Here is an 18,313-nt window from a genome sequence, read left to right as displayed (position 1 = left end):
TACAAGCACAGAATATCTAGCTACGCAACAGAAAAATACTCGAAATGAAAGAGCTAAAATTGCACAAATAGAATACTAGATGGCGCGACAATATCATAATCAGAATATAATTAGAAATTTTGAACTTTCGTCTCTGTGTTCTACTCGAAATTAAATATGGCGGCCCAATTCGCACAAATAGAATACTAGTTTCAGCTCCAATATCATTTTCTGAATATGATTAGAAATTTTGAACTTTCGGTTTTGGATCGACGCGACGGCTCGTCGACGGCCTTGTAGCTCGGCTAAATATGCACAGTTGCCAGATTCAAAAAGACTTGAATTGGCATCCCATTCTTTTTATTGTGTATAATGCAACAAAGTAATGCAGTATGTGTTTCTTTCTATTCTTCTTTTCTTGTCAGATACACTTATATTAATTATTCCTTTGGCTATTAAAATAGTTTTAAGTATATTATTACCGTAAGTATATATGATCTAGGATTATTACAAAACATATATATTTTTAATATACCCTCCCTTATAATGTTAACTAAGAAAATACCTTTAATTACCTTTAAAATTAATAATATACAGGGCGATTGATAGTGATATTTATTAATGCTGGAACGTTAGTAATGAAATATAAGTTTAATACTAATGGAAATAATTTATTAAAATGCAGTACAAAAAATGTTAACTGACTAAAAAATACTATAATAACAAATTTCTTCCGTTTGCCACGTTATTTATATAGACCCAGGTAGATTTTAAAAAGTGACACAGTACAATTAATAATATATTAGTTCGGCATAAAAGTTGCTGTCACGACATCGAACAAAAAATTAAAATTCGTAAAATAAATTAAAATTATTAATTAAACAAATCTTTATAAAGAAACGCAAGTATACCAAATTTGGGCCCAATCAAACTCCAGGAAATTATATCATAATAGTGTACTATATTATGGTACCACTTGATATGCTTTAAGGTACCATAATATTGCAATGTCACAGAAGATCCGTAATATACCAAATTTAAGAACAATCGAACGCCATGAAATGGTATCGTAATATGGTACTATATTAAGGTACCACTTTATATATATCATAGTACAATCATATTACAATGTAACCGAAGATACGTAGTATACCAAGTTTAAGCCCAATCGAACGCCAGGAAATGGTATCGTAATATGGTGCTATATTAAGGTACCGCTTTATATGCATCATAGTACCATCATATTACAATGTCACCGAAAATACGTAGTATAATATAATAATATGAAGTTTAAGCCCAATCGAACGCCATGTACGTAATATAGTACTATATTTGGTACCAGTTGATATGCTTCATGGTACCATAATAATGCAATGTCATCAAAAATACGCAAGTATATATCAAATGAGAGCTCAATCGAACGCAGGAAATGAATTGTTGAAATATGGTACTATATTAAAGGTACCACTTTATATGCATTATAGTACCATCATATTACAATGTAACCGAAGATACGTAGTATAACAAGTTTAAGACCAATCGAACGCCAGGAAATGGTATCGTAATATGGTACTATATTATGGTACCTCTTATTATGCTCCATGGTACCATAATATTACAATATCACCGAAGATACGTAGTATCCCAAATTCAAGCAATCGAACGCCATGTACATAATATGGTACTATATTATGGTACCAGATATGCATCATAGTACCATCATATTACAATGTCACCGAAAATACGTAGTATACCAAGTTTAAGCCCTATTGCCGCCATGTACCTAATATTGCTATGTCATCAAATATGGTACTATAGAAAGGTACCACTTTATATGCTCCATGTTACCATGATATTACAATGTCACTGAAGATATAGTATACCAAGTTTAAGCCCAATCGAACGCCATGTATCGTAATATAGTACTATATTATGGTATCACTTGATATGCTTCAGAAAAAACGGCGTCCAGTTGGCTGGAAAAGGACGATCGATGACATTTCCCATATAAATTTAAATATAAAATGACAGTGATATTCATTTCATAGCTATCGCTAACGCCGTTTTTTCCCGATTATACAATATGAACTTGGTATGAACACAATCGAACGTCAGGAAGTGGTATCATAATAGTAGAACAATACTTATTATATTGTCGCCGAATTACAATGAAAATTCAGGATTCAATTATACAATCAAACGTCAGGAAGTGATTGTAATTTAGTTCATAAGATTTAATTCCAACTAACATGGCAAACTGAAAAAAACAGCTCTGATCTATTTTAATATGTTTAAATGATGTAGCAAATTTGAAGGTAGGCTTTATCAGGAAGTATTACGATATGAATTACACAATGGCAACACTGCACAAAATTCTTTTAAATTTTGTTTGTAAAAAACTGTTTTCTTTTAAATTTATTGCCCTCTATTATGTAGTAGCGAAACTACCACATCAAAATATCTGATTTGGAGACAGACTTTTAAAGCCTGTCTCCTTTTGCTACCTACAATTTTATACATGTAACGAGGCTTCTGTTGCGTAGCTAGATATTCTGTGCTACAAGTTTATTTGATATGAACTATACGGGGTGAGTCTTAAATAACTGCAAATATTTTCAGGACTGGATTCGGATTCTGGATTCGGACAAGATTTCGATAAACGAAACATATTTTCTCTTTACCGTTTTTCAAATAAATCTAAAATAACCGTGATATTTTATTTTGAAAATTTCCAAAAAAAAAATTTGCTGAAATTTTGAGCACCACTGGATCTTTTATGGATTTTCTTTCTTGTAAATTTAATCTACTATACCTATGTTGCCATATTATTAACAAATTATATTTGTTAACTAAAAACTAAAAAAATATGCCAAATTTTTTTTCAAAAAGTTCCAAATTTTCAATTTTTTCGCGAAAAAAAGTCATAATCTTGTTTCTGGAGTCGAAATATACTACTCATATTTGCACTTATTGAAAACTCACCCTGTATATCAGTATATTTCCTGTAATACTGCGCCAGTTTGCATTGTTTTTCATTTTCCTTAGAGGGACAGGAAAGATTATTACTTAGATTATTACAGGACATTATTAATTTTTATTTGTATTTTTCTAAGTTTTTTATGCAAACAATATAACAAGAACAAATAATATAATGAAGTAATACAAGTTATACTCTAATTCAGATTCAGCCTGAACCTGAAACCTCCTCAAAATCTACAAATAAAAAGTCCTCCTAAGTATTCTGTTTTCTTTTGAATATGTTTACGATTCCCTCTTTAAATCTGTAATCTCTCTATAAAAATTATACTAGATGGATGGTATCCGGATTATATACGATTCCCTCTTTAAATCTGTAATCTCTCTATAAAAATTATACTGGATGGATGGTATCCGGATTATATATGGATAGTGGCGTAAAGGGTAATATTACCCTTATTAATTTGATAGTGGTAATTTCGGTAACATTGGAAATATTGCTTTTTTCCCGCTCTACTCTTCTCCTCCTTTTGGGTGAAAACAAGTTGGGGTTGCTTTGTTTCTTGTTTACAAATATTAAACACTCATTAAAAAGCTTATCAGTTTATGATAGCCCAGATATTTTTGATATTCTTTCACCAAACACAGTAAGCCCTCTGCTTCGAAACGAATTTTGGCTAAAAATACAAGCAACTTATGTCTTCTTTTTTAAGCTAATCTTTAAGTAAATAACGATTTTTGAAGCTGAATGACCAACAATCTAAAAAGTTTTTACCTGCTTTTTTTAAATAAGGTCTATATTCATTCTAAAGTCTATATACATTAGGAATGTAGCTGAGTGTAATGGATATTCTCCTTCACTAGTTGATAAATTAATTAGAAAACGTAGGTATAGGTTAATGATTTCTGAAAATTCGACTTTTCAAGTGGAGAAAGATACGTCTAAATATTTTTCGATACCGTTTGATAGAGTTATCCCGTGGTCTAAAAGGAATTTTTAAGAATGTCAATTATAAACTTGTGTATAGTGCTAATAATAAATTACAACAATTATTAGGTAATCCAAAGGATAAAACACCTCCACTGGAAAGGTCGGGTATTTATAAAATTTCTGTTAAAGATTGTAATCAGAAATATGTTGGGCAAACTAGAAGATCAATATTAACTAGATTTAAAGAACATTTAGCTCAGATAAGATATGGTAGACTGGATAAATCTTGCGTTGCCGAACATATTGTTGATAAAGAACATTGTATAGATCTTAATAATTTAAAATTAATTAAACAAGTCTCAAATTACAGGCAATTAGATGCATATGAACGCATCAGAATTAATAAATGTAAAGATAGTATGAACAGAGACAACGGTCCAATTCCTTCCAAGTTCTTTGTTCCTACTACTCTAGTGGCGGAAATCTAGCTGTTACGCTCAGTTGGCTCTGACTCGGTTGGCTAGATTTTACCACGCCCACTCGGTGCCCACTGGGCGAGTATATAAACGCTCAACTTGTAGATTGTACTTTAGTTTATAATCATCTGCTGATGATGCTAACATGGTTGGCGAAACGCGCGTCCAGTGTAAAAGTAAAAGTGTTTTGGTGTATTGTGGTGATTTAGTGTTTTTATTTTGCTGTGTAACACCAGAGGTTCCAACCCTCAACTGTAAGGTCTATATTATGTAGCAAAGTATCAGATTCATCCATTGCTAGGTCGAAAAACAAGAAAGTGTGTGCAATTCTGCCAAAACGGGCAAGTAAATGTTTAAGACCTGCTCATCTTTCTGTCTACATATTATAACCAAATCTACGCGGCAAAAATTTAACTGAAGCTGAAAATTTAATTGCAACGGAGTTCATCTATTCAAATTCATTTATTGGTGTTGCCATACAATAGTATTTACACAGGACAGTAAAAATATAATAAAAAAGAAAAAATCAAGCTTAAAAACATAATTGAGTTACTAGTACTAAGTTAAAAATAATTGTATATAGACATCAAAACGCTAAAGAGAATAATGGCATCAACAATTAATATAAAAACACTAAAATCTAATATTTAAAAATTCCTGGAAGGAATAACAGGAATACCGCATCAGCAGGCCCCTAACCTCAGTCTTAAACCGCAAGAAGGGGCATGTCCGCAATTTCCTTTGATAATTTATTAATGAATTTAACTGCCAGGTACCCAGGTCCATCTTGGCACCTAGTCAATCGGTGGTAGATTGGCATAAGCCTATCCCTAACCCTTGTCTCATGGTGATGGACTTCTCCATGGACCCTATAAAGATCTCGGTTCTTTTTTATATAAAGGAAATTTTCCATTATATAATATATTGACGGGACAGTCAATACACCCACCGCCCTGAATGCCTCTCCACAGTCGGCCCGAACACATCAGAACTATGCTTATTTTTCAGGCCGTCAATAACATCTCTAATTTCAACAGGTGATACGCCAGAGAAAAAGAATGGGGTCTTACTGACAGCAAAATCATGCACGAACTCAAGAGGATCAACCTGAGATGGTGGTATTGTATTTACTATATCATGAGCAATATTGGTGAAGTAGGTGTTAAATGTATCCGCTGTTATATCATATTTTTGATCGCACTTCTTACCGGATCCTCTATGCTGGTCAATGATTTGCCACACAGCTTTTGATGGGTTACTAGATCCGGCAATAATGCGATCACATGATCTAACTTTGGCTTCCTTAATGACGTTTCTATATTGTAATTTATACCGTATGATCGAATAAAAACGGCGCCCAGTTGGGTTGGAAATGACGATCGATGGCATTTCCTATATAAATTTACATATAAAATTACAGCGATTTTCATTTCATAGCCATCGCTGACGCCGTTTTATTCGATTATACGGTAGTTTTTGTACTCCAGTTTTATCCGTGCATGATCATGCTGTCTACTCAACTCACCAAGTAGTTGTAGATGACTACGCATGGCCCTTAAGTGATCATCAAACCAGCTGATATTAAGACCCTGATCAGACCTGGCAACATAAATTTTCTCAGGGAAAGACTCATAATATGCCCCCTCCAGCAATTTCAGAACTCGTGAAAATTTGGTGTTAATGTCTAAATCACCACTTACAAAGTCCCAGTCACTTGCTTCAACCAAATTAAAGAATCTTAACATTCCCCTCTGTGTTAATGGCCTACACACCTTTCTCTCCCGCAAGAGACGATCCTGAGAACGCATCAAGAGAAGCTCAAGCTCCTGTCCCAGGTGATCAGATATACTTAGATCAACAACGTCCGATAAGAAAGAATCCTTACAGAAATTAATAAAAATGTTATCCAGACATGCTTGTTGTCTTGTTGGGGTGGTAATTGTCTGCACAAAGCCGTGGCTCTCAAGAACATCACACAATTGTACAGCCTCTGTCTGGCCTGTATTAAAATGGACATTAAAATCTCCCGCTAAAACAATATTCCTGTTAATCCCTAACCTGCCTAAAATATTCTGCAGAACATTTAAAAAAGTATGAAACTGCAAGGCATCATCCAAAGTGTTTTTCACAAGTAGATCTCATTATGGAAGCTTGACTGGCACAATACAAAATTAGAGGTAATATTATTGCTAAAGAATTAGTCCTTACCAGCAAAAAGTCTATGTCTAGACCTGTCTAGTGGGCAGGAATTTGCTCCAGCTCTAAAATGAGTATGTTGGCTATAGACAATTTAAATTTACCATCGTAAACAGCACAGCAAGCGAAAGAACCTATAGTATTTATGCCTTAGACAAGGAAAGAGAGGGGACAGGGGGGACAGGTAACACGGCAGCTGAAAGTGAGGCAAGTTGTCACCACGCGAGATTCTCCAATGGCGTAGCATCAGAAATTAGTTTGTACCTAGACGGTACAAAATATTTATTAAAACGTAAACTAATATATCGTTCATTTTGGAGTAATGCATATACAATTTTGTATTTTATAGTCTCACCTTTATAATATTAGAATATCTAAGTCACAGTGGACTGATTATCAAGACAATTATTTATTTATTAACGTGTGTATAATGTATAATTAAATAAAAAATAATGTAATAACATATGTTTTAAACGTGTATATACATATATACTGTATGATCGAAAAAAACGGCGTCTTGTTTGTTTGGAAATGACAATTTCACAAATGAATATTAAAAATTGCATTATTCATTGAATCCGTAAGCAAGTGTGAAGGGAATTGACTAGATTCATTATTATACCGTATAATCGAAAAAAAGCGACGTCCAGTTGGCTTGTAAATTACGATCGATGATATTCCCCATATAATTCTACATATAAAATGACATAAAAACTATACAAAACGACATCGAAAAAAGACGGCGTCAGCGATAGCTATGAAATGAAGATCGCTGTCATTTTATATGTAAAATTATATGGGGAATGCCGTCGATCGTCATTTACAAGCCAACTGGACGTCGTTTTTTTTCGACCATACGGTATAATAATTAATCTAGCCATTCCCCTTCACACTTGCGTACGGATTCAATGAATAATGTAATTTTTAATATTTGTTACCTTCAATCATAAGAATATCCTAATTTTCCACAAAAAAATAAACAATTCTAGAAGCTTTGTGTTATTTTATTTATTTTAAATTTTATTAATTACTCACTGAGATTATTATTATACACCTAAATTAGCAAATTTTTTGAAAGAATATTTAAAAAAATATATGTAGTAACAAGTAGCCCACCACAAGTTTGTCCACCCCTAGCTAATCTTGGCAGGTAAATTTAAGTTTTATATAACAACTATACATATAGATTTTTTATCACTAGAATTTGTAATTGTTTTTATAGTTTACAATTATTTTACATATTTGATAACAATACTTCATACATTTTTTTACATGTAAAATATATAAAAAAATGTTTATTGCAGAAATTGTATTTCTCTGATTATAATTCCCTACGCCACTGGAGAAATCCATACTGAGTAGCATTATTTATAGTTTCAAACATTAATTATAATAAAGGATATTGAAAATACTACTTGGAATTATTAAAAATAGTTTGGTTTGGGTGTGGTACAAAACATATTAAAAGCATTTTACATATTTTTACTGCTATAATAAAAATATGTACATTTTATGACCACATAACAAAAGTTGTGTATCGATTTTTATCTGTGAAATGTAATTCCAGCCACTTTTTTTCTCGCTTCGGCCTTTGCAGCCATACGTTGAACATCTCACCATACTAAACAATACAGTTTATAAATTTAAAACAAAACAGTTGTCACAAAAAACATAAAAATTCTCTCGGTGTCACCAAAGTATGGCCGCCGATCGAATTTTGGCCTCACTAACCGATCACGGGAGAATATGCGTGTTAGCTGTCCCCTCTCTTTCCTTGTCTAAGATTTATGCATTTGTCTATCGACCAAGAAACAAACTTACCGTGAAAAGGTTAACTTTTAAAAACACTTAGGTATATTGCCCATAATTATAATTTACTAAATGGAGAAGAACATCCAAAAATGCTAGAAAGCTGCTAAGAAAGAAATGGATGCTAAAGGCGGGTTCTCACTTGTCAGTTTCGCTGACGCAGTCTGACTGATTCAGTGATACTGAACAAACAATGAACGTCAGAACACATTTTCATGTTAAATGATCAGTACATTCGTACTTTCAGTTAAAGTGAAAACCAGTTCTACTTTTTTTCATTTTGACTGATCATTATCGAATAATGAATAGAAACTGAAGCGTGAGAATTACATTTTCGTGATTTGTGCAGTTTACAAGTTAAGTTAATTAATTATTTTAATATAGTTTCACTATAGCACCCCGTTTATTTCTTCGCAATATCCAGGACCTGACCACCTACGACGTTTTTTTTTTCTTTTCTGATTCACCAGAATATTCTGTAATTCATTTGCTAATTGTAAACAAACTTCGCGAACACCTGGTTTCAATTTTGTTTTAACCATTTTCATGTCTATACGAAATCACCACATTAGAATGTTTGGACCAACTGAATACTGAATGTAGCAAAACATGAAACGTGTGAATACAATCGTTGTTTTTTATTTTTCATTGATAATGAATCAGTCAGACTGCGTCAGCGAAACTGACAAGTGAGAACCCGCCTTAAGAGAAAGAAGAACCATATGACAAGATCACTCTATTATGTATTATAACATAGGCCACTCTGACTCTGATTAGCTTGTAAAAGTTCTTGATTTTTTTTGTCATGTTTTTAAAGTTTTGAAATAAAAAAAATAATATTATTTAAAAAGCTGTTTTTTTATAAATTACCGATGTAATATTACCGATTTATAAATTACCGGTAATTTTACATCACTACACAGGGTGGTCCGAACTGTATTCCGGAAACTTCGGCAGCATATTCTGCAGATAAAAATAAGTAAAAAGTTCGTATAAATGTATGTCCTAAAACGCTTAGTTTCGGTGATACAGGGTGTCGAAGTTTCATTTTTATTTCGATTTTTTCCAAATAACTTATGAAGTAACGTCAATATTTGGATGAAAATTGGTGTCTGGGAGTTTTTTGACATGAGAAATTTGATTTTGATTATTAATATTACTCCTACTTGTAGGGGGCGCCACCTACATATTTTTTAACTGGTTTGAAGAGTAATAACTTTTCGTCCGTACCTGTATAAAACTTCTGAGTAAAAAATATACATTTACGTTTTTTACGTGAAAAAGGTCTGTTGGTAAAAATGGCTACGAGTAATGGTTTTCGAGATATTTGGAATCTCGATATTATCAATACCTGTTGTCATTGACATAAATTAAACATGTTGACTAAATAATTATTAGGCTGAAATCATAAATTTGAAATGTTTTTGTGCCAAAAGTTCAACAGAAACTGTTTTATCATCATTTTTTACAGAAAATGTATGATTAATTTACAAAAATAAAAATTTCACAAATTTATTGTTTCAGTGAAATAACTATCTACTCAACCTGTTTATTTTTCGCTTTGAATAAGAAGACTAAGGAAGGAGCATAATGCTATCCATGTATTCATGCATGGTGGGCGGAAAAAGCGCCATAAAAGCACTCTAGGGTGGGGATCCTTGACAGTTCTGTTTGACGATTCATTTGACACATTTGAATTTGATTTGAAATTTTGTGGATTTGTCAGTCTTTACGGAGCTTATTTTATGTTATTTATTATTTATTCTACTACTGATAGTTATATAAAGGTAGTAAATCTAGATGGAAATTGTGGCAGCACTTAAATTAACAGTGACACTATCGCGATTTATCGAAAAAGACTCTAAAATAGTTGGTTGTGTAGCGTGCGGTAGATCTCGGCAAAATTGAGTGAAATAATGGAACAACTTTTCGCTAGTAAATGACTATATAATATACATACGTGTAGTAAACCGATCATTTATGAAATTCACTTAAATTAACTAAATTATATATTTTTCTTGCATTTTAGCTTTTATTTATTACTTGTCAAAGATTAGATGTCAAAGAATTTAGATACGTTAATTTGACTTACCTGCTTCAGTAGCGTATCGGATGTTTGTGGTAATAAATACTTATTATAACTTATCTATTTTTATTAGAATTATATATTTTTATGACAATTTTAATAACTACCAACATTTATTCACAACGTAAAATAAAAAAACAAATTATTGAGTCTACCCCACGTCTACCCTACATCATAGTTTTACATTTTTTAAATAAAATTATAACGACACTGATAAACCGGAATTTAAATCGGCCATATTTGAGGCCCATCGCGGTGTACCTAAGATTTTTGATATGCTCCTTCCTTAGTCTTCTTATTCAAAGATTTTTCGTCAATAATGACATGTATTGACTACTTCCTTTCTAAATATCTTAAGAACGGTTGCTCCGAGCGATTTTTACAAAGAGATATTTTTTACGTAAAAAGTCACAGAGATGTATATTTTTTGCTCGGTAGTTTTATACAGGTACGGACAAAAAGTTATTACGCTTTAAAATAGTTAAAACAAATGTAGATGGCGCCCTCTACTAGTAGGAGTCATATTGACATCAAAATCCCCAAATTTCTCATGTCAAAAAACTCCCAGACACCAATTTTCATCGAAATATTGACGTTACTTCAGAAATTATTTAGAAAAAATCGCACCCTTCTACACCCTGTATCTCTGAATATATATCTATACGAAGTTTTTTACTTATTTTTATCTGCAGAATATGCCGCCGAAGTTTCCGGAATACAGTTCGGACCACCCTGTATATGGATTCATCCATAAAATATTGGAAAAGTATAAATGTTTTATTACTAATAGAAAACGTGCATTAATATTACAGTGTATTTTTTCAAAAAAAAATAACAAAAACAAATGATGCAATAATACCAGTTATATTTTAGACAAAAACATTAACAATTTACAGGAATGACACAATCAGGAAAATGAATGAAACATAATATGAAAAAGTACTTTCTAATTTTTCATAATGGAATATGAAATGCTATAAAGCTACATATATAAAAAATCATCAATTTAAATCTGTAACAATCGAAAGTCTTTTTAGACAGTATATTAAAATAGTTGTGCGTCTGAACATTGAAATATCAAAATCCTGTAAGAATCAAATCGTATTTATAATAAAAATAATGTATCAAAATTGTTTGAATCGGTAAAAAATACTATTCAATGACTCTTTAATATATGTTTAAATAAATACTCTATCTTGTAAAATTAATTTAACAATCGGTAAAAATCATCCAAAAATAGTCGATTTGTTAAATATAGAATACTTATAAGTTTCGTATCTCAATTGGTGATCGTGCTCAACGCCTCTTTCAGCTGTTCTGGTTTAAACACCCCCTTCTCCGTTATAATTCCGGCAATAAGAGATGCGGGTGTTACATCAAAAGCTGGATTCCAACACTGAATACCTAAAACATCATAAATATAATAGATAATGTCTCTACAGGGTGTTTCAAAAAACATGTGCCAAATAAGTAAACGTAAAAATAAGATTTACTTTTCATATCAACACAGATCCGATTCTGCTTTGTTTCGTAGCTACAGAGTGTTAAAATCTTAATAATCTTTTTCGATTTATTATAATTTTTTTCTAAGTACTTTTAATGATTCAAATGAAATTTTGAGGGTAAAAGTTACAAAAGTGCTACTAGGTACATATTTTAATGCTAAAAAAGTATCGATAAATTCATCAGGGAGGTGCATATGGGTTATCACTGGTATATTTTTCAAAAAAAATGTGCGCCACTGATTTTTGTTTTAATATCAAAATTGTATAGGCCGTTTAATGCCAATTAAAAGTTATCTCTTGATATTTTGTCGAATTCGGCCTCCTTGATGAGATAAACGCAATTTCATTAATCACAATTAATAAAATTAAAATTAAAATTAAATCAATAAATTATATTTTTTACCTAATTTATTATTAAATATTATTACTGTTAGTTATTATTACTATTAATCCAACCTACAGTAATTTCAAATAGAAAAATAATGGTATTTGAGATAATCACAAAAACCCTAATTTTAAACAGATTTAACATCCTGTAACTGTAGTGGCGTAGCTACCTAGGGGCTAGGCGGGGCAGTGCCCCGGGGCCCTCAAGCTCAGGGGGCCCTCGAATCCTTACCAGAAATCTTGATCGAACTGAACGTTTGGAAATTTCTCCCATTTTCAAAAATAAATATAACAGGTTGCAACCCCACTTTAATCATGACAACCCAGTTGAGAGAAATTCAAAAGTTATGCCTAGGGAATTCCCCTAAATTCTTTCTGTAGGTTGCCAATTTGACGGATAGTGATATGTGCGTTTTATTATCCATCGATGTGCGTTTTATCGTGAATTCGAGTTAAGAATTTTTTTTCGAGAACGGTTAAAAAATTAATGTTGTATCAGGCATATTTTTTGTAAGCTAATGTCAATAAACTTTTTTGTACTGGTCAATATAGTGGTTCAATTTTATTTGATTTTACCACTCATACTGATGTCCGTTAAGTCAATAAATCGTGTCAAATCTATAGATTTCGGCTACAGCTCATTGTATAACGCAAAATATCGTGAAAAAATGCAAGTCACCTGCAGTAGGTACATTAGTTCAGGGCAAGGTTTGTGCAAACCGCATTCTCCTATATCTTTTACTAATAACTGAGATACCGTATGATTTCAACCAAAATTGGATACCCTGTACATACTTCGCCATCTAAACACAAGTCCTTAGAATACTTATGCCCACTTGCACCGTTTGTATAAACTTTGTTTAAAGACTAAACAGTGATTAACTATATATTATTTTATTATAGTTAATCGCTGTTTAGGCTTTAAACAAAGTTTATACAAACGGTGCAAGTGGGCATTAATATAAACATATTTATATACCGATATACTTGTATGTAAAAATTGTTTTGCCACCAAAAACTCATTTGCCGCCATTCTGCCACTATAAATTATTAAAAAATCTAGTACTAGTTTTTACAAATATACCTACTTCGTATAATAAAAACAAAATTTTTAATAGATTAGTAATTATTTTTAATACCATGAAGTCTCTAAATAAATTGTATGTATTTATTCTGACAACTTGAACTCTTAATAATGAGCAAATATGGAGTGCTAGAATGCGACCTAACGGAAGTATTTACAGCAATGTTATTATTCTTTACAATTCCTGTCACTTCTGCAGCAGCTGAAAGGTCATTTAGCAAATTAAAAATAATAAAAAATTATTTAAGAAATAATATGGGCCAAATTCGACTCCGACATTTATCGCTAATAGCAATTGAAAACAAAACCACATCAAGCCTGGATTTAAACGTAGTCATTGATACTTTTGCGAAAACTAAAGCTAGGAAAAAATTGTAAATATAATTATTGTTATTTAGTCAGTTGGTAGGCCCGACCTTTATATAATAAACTCTTGAATCTTCTCTATTTCGTTTTATTAGCCAAACCTACACCAAGTATTTATTGTAATTTATGTTGTTACTGTTTAATATTTTTATTACCACAAAAAAGAGCTTAAGTAGCTTAGCATTTTTAAAGTATTTGTATATTTCATATTTTTATTTAATAAAACCTAATCAGTTTACATAGCAGTGGGGCCCCATTTTTTAATTTGCCCCAGGGCCCTTGGTTACCTAGCTACGCCACTGCTGTAACTCGAAAACTATACTACTACCCATGTTTATAGGAACTTTTTTTCATATTTTTTGATGAGGAATCAATGAGTACTTATTTAAAACTTTCACAAGTTAATGATATTTTAATTTTTTTAAAGGTTGCTATTAGACTTGGATCAAGGCAAATTAATAAAATTGCGATTATCTTATCAAAGAGACCGAAATCGACAAAATATCAAGAGACAACTTTTAATCGGCATTAAACTACTTACACTATTTCGCTAACAAGAGATAAAAAAGGTCAGTGGCGTACATCTTTTTTTAGAAAAATATTCCAGTGATAACCCATATGCACGTCCCTGGTGAATATGTCGACACTTTTTTAGCTTTAAAATATGTCGCATTTATATTTTTACCCTCAAAATTTCATTCGTAACGCTAAAAGTACTTGGAAGAAAATAATAATAAATCGAAAAAATATTAAAACTTTAACATCCTATAGCTACGAAACAGAGCAGAATCGGACGTATGTTGATATGAAAAATTAATCTTATTTTTACGTGGGGAATCTCCCCATGAGAGATGGCACAGAGATGGTTTTTTGAAACACCCTGTATAAGCTATTTATCATGATACTACTAAAAAGAGTTAACAGAGAAATATTTTATTTATTAGCTATTATTATTTCTATACATTATTATCAGAATAGATACAAATATCTGTTCAAAATTTAACTGCCCTAGTCATAAACAAACTATATGAGGAAAAAATATATTTATAAACTAAAATATATCCACTCCAAATTGCACTCTGTGAAGCCAAGGCGGTGAAATGGCTATAATAATACGACCACCAGCAAACTCCATAAGACGACGCATGGTGTCATTGATGACATGACAATGTCATTGATGACATTGATAACGAAAGTTGTTTTAATTTTCCTTTATATAAATTTTCTAAAGGAATTTGCATAAGTCGCTCAGTTAAGCGAGCACAAGGCTTGTGCGCAAGCGTGGATTATGAATTATCGATCGGATAACTAGACCAATAAGAGACTAGACACTACTATCAGCTGTTCATTCGTACGACTTCGTAAGGCTCCGCGCGCACTGCATCGGATCGGACCGACCAGCAAAAGCGACTGCGACCATCGTACATATAAACGGCGCCGGCGTCCACTAAAACATTTCGGCCTGTAGAGGCCAGATTTCTACCTCTACCTATCTACGATAGTCGAGTCACCGCCTTCCCCGTTTCTCGCCGGACTGGTACCGATTCAGTGCGCGTACACCTTAATAATCAATATTCGGAATTTTGGAGTTGCGCTATAGCGCCAGTGCTTGCTTAGTAGAGGAACTTATGTGAAATATATGTTACGTGGACCGGTTATCTAGTTGTCTCTGACTCGGGTTCAATTCCAACACATTGCAGGAATAGACGATAATCCATATCAGTTAATATACCGGGTGCGTCTCAAAAGTGACTCACTCCTATAACTTTTTTATTTTTTCAGATAAAAAAACGAGATTTGTATGTTAGTATACATAAATTAGGATTGATTGATGTATTCAATTGTTTTTGGTTACCTCCTGTTTCACCGGAAATTACTAAAACTTTTGATTTTTAAGTAACACCCTCGGTATTTTTTTACTTTATTCGATAGAAAATGACACTCTAAATAGAATGACATACCATGTGCCAACTTTAACATTTTCGCATATGGTTTATTTGAAATTGTATAACCGGTTCATAACGACAATTTGACTCGAAATACCAAGTGCGTGGAGCCAAATTATTCGTAAAAAATGCTTTATCCAAATATGCTAATGAGCTACCCTTGTTCCATTTGAAAAAAATGAGATATAATATAAAGTACGATTTGAGGATCTTTTAACCCGCCAGGACAAGACACACACATATTTTTTCAAGGCTCCATGATTAAAAATTAGTGTTTTTAACACAGCCATGGCACTCTAGATTGAAGTATAAAATACGATTTGTTTTTAAGCGAAAATGTCAAAGAGCTGGCTACATAAAAAAAACTTATCATCGTTACGTGGCTAATTTTTCCTGTGAAGTATTCTTTTGTGTAGCCATTATGAAATAGTCACGTCTGCCAGCGCGATCCCGGGGCTTAAAGCGGGGGCGGCTAATCGAAGGGTGAAATTTTGACACTAAAAATATTATAAGGTATACAAGTTATAATTGCGAAAATAGCGTTTATTTATTAAGAAACGTGGAGAATTGTTGGAAGACATTTTTCTCGTCGCTAAAATGCCGGCAGACAACGCGAAAGAGGCATGAAATTTTGAAAAAAAAATTATGGCATACATGCATGCCGATTGGTGGAATCTCATATTTATTTATTTTAAAAGCCGTATACAAAAGGGCAGACAAAAATATCGTGGGCGAGTCTTAAATAAGTGTAAATACTTTATATATTTCGACCTCAGGAACACGTCTATGAGGATTTTTTTCGCAAAAAAAAGATGTGGAACAAAATCGTGCATTTTTTTTAATTTTCCAGTATATTTTAGAAAACTTTTTAGAACTGCCTGTTCACAGCAAATTTTCCTACGGTATAATTATTTCTTAACCTACTATTCTTACGGATTTACTCTATAGTTGCGACGCTAAAAGAATGGATGCAAATACAGAAAAAAAAACAGGTGGCTAACAAAATTATTTAAAAAATCAATTTCTTTTTAAATTTTCAAACTTGAATAACCCGGTTATTTTGGACTTATTTGGAAAACGAATAAATATAAAAGATAATAAACGAATAAAAAAACGAAAATAAATAAACATGATATTCCACCAATCGGCATGCACGTGTGCTATTATTTTTAGCTGACCATACCAATAGGTATGGTAGGCTATTCAGATCGGCAAAAAAAGTTTTTTTAATTTCACTCAAATGAGTTATTTGGGTCATAAATGACCTAAATACAAAATATTTTCATGGTGTCTGTCTGTCTGTCTGTCCGTCTGCGTCTGTCCGTCTGTAACACGATAACTCAAAAACCGCTGAACCGATTTTAACCAAATTTGGCACAAAGATACTGTGGCACCCGAGAATCTGGCCATTCGTTTTTGGTGCGGGTGGGGGTTGGTAAGGGGGTATGAGAGGGGGTTAAAAATTTTAAAAAATCGTAACTCCAAAATCACAGTAGCTAGCGAAACGCGGTTTTCAAATTTGTAATGACATTAAAATCAGTCAAAGTCGCAGTTTTCGAGATATTAACATATTTTATCCCGGCGCCAATTTTTTTTTGTCAAAATATCATGCCTTTCGCGTTGTCTGCCGGCATTTTAGCCACGAGAAAAAACGTCTGCCAACAATTTTCCACATTTCTATAATAAATATAAGCCATTTGGCAATTATAACTCGTGTACCTATAATATTTTTAGTGTCAAAATTTCACCCTTTCGATTGGCCGCCCCCGCTTTAAGCCCCGGGATTGCGCTGGCAGGAATGACTATTTCATAACGGTTACACAAAAGGATACTTCACAAAAAAAATTAGCCATGTAACGATGAAATGGTTATTTATGTAGCCAGCTCTCCGTCTATATGTTATTCTATTCAGAGTCTCATTTTCTATCGAATAAAGTCGAAATATACCGAGGGAGCCGTTTAAAAATTAAAAGTTGTAGTCATTTGCGGTGAAACAGAAAGTGACCAAAAGCAATTGAATACGTCAATCAATACTCATTTATGTCATATACTAACATAACAAACCTGGTTTTTTTATCTGAAAAAATAATAAAGTTATAGAGGTGAGCCACTTTTGAAACGCACTTTATATGGGTATAAAGGTTTAAGTGCGAAAAAATGCAGTAGGTTATTTGTAGGCGTGTTTTTTTTTCATATAAAATTTACAGGGTGGTCCAAAATCGCAATATTACCGATTTATTATATAAACGAATAGCACTAGAAAACTTGTTAACTTGATTAGTACCATCCACACCGTACCTTTGAGACGTCCAGACCCTCTCGCTCTTCTTGAGTTCACTCAAGATTCACGCAGATCTATTGTTACTTCTGGAAATTTCCCGTACCAACAAATTTGCCTCGTGCAACTCAAGAATTCGACCCCTTTCAAAGACACTTAGCTTGGGTGTCAGAGTAATTCTACGCACTCTAGGCGTTACGGCTATTTCAGAAAAAAACTTTACAACAAACCTTGCAAACTCTGTGGTTAATATGTGAGCGTAAATTGGCGGGAAATTTTTAACTTCAGCCAGCA

The 18,313-nt window shown here is 32.6% G+C and overlaps 1 protein-coding gene across 1 annotated transcript in view; it reads right to left on the bottom strand.

The window, feature by feature from the left end:
- Positions 1-11,304: 11,304 nt before the first annotated feature.
- The window catches only part of LOC115891176 (methylthioribose-1-phosphate isomerase), a 31,653-nt gene continuing 24,644 nt past the window's right edge, over positions 11,305-18,313 (bottom strand). Inside the window, exon 6 of the mRNA XM_030911583.1 lies at positions 11,305-11,857. Coding sequence (XP_030767443.1) covers positions 11,733-11,857 — 125 coding nt within the window. The 3' untranslated portion in view covers positions 11,305-11,732. The remainder of the gene's footprint in view (positions 11,858-18,313) is intronic.

The sequence above is a fragment of the Sitophilus oryzae genome, unplaced genomic scaffold (assembly GCF_002938485.1).
Source record: "Sitophilus oryzae breed Bouriz unplaced genomic scaffold, Soryzae_2.0 scaffold_1179_pilon_pilon, whole genome shotgun sequence".
Taxonomy (NCBI): Eukaryota; Metazoa; Arthropoda; class Insecta; order Coleoptera; family Curculionidae; genus Sitophilus; species Sitophilus oryzae.
The sequence above is the reverse complement of the archived record's forward strand: the minus strand, read 5'-3'. Positions and strand labels throughout refer to the sequence as shown.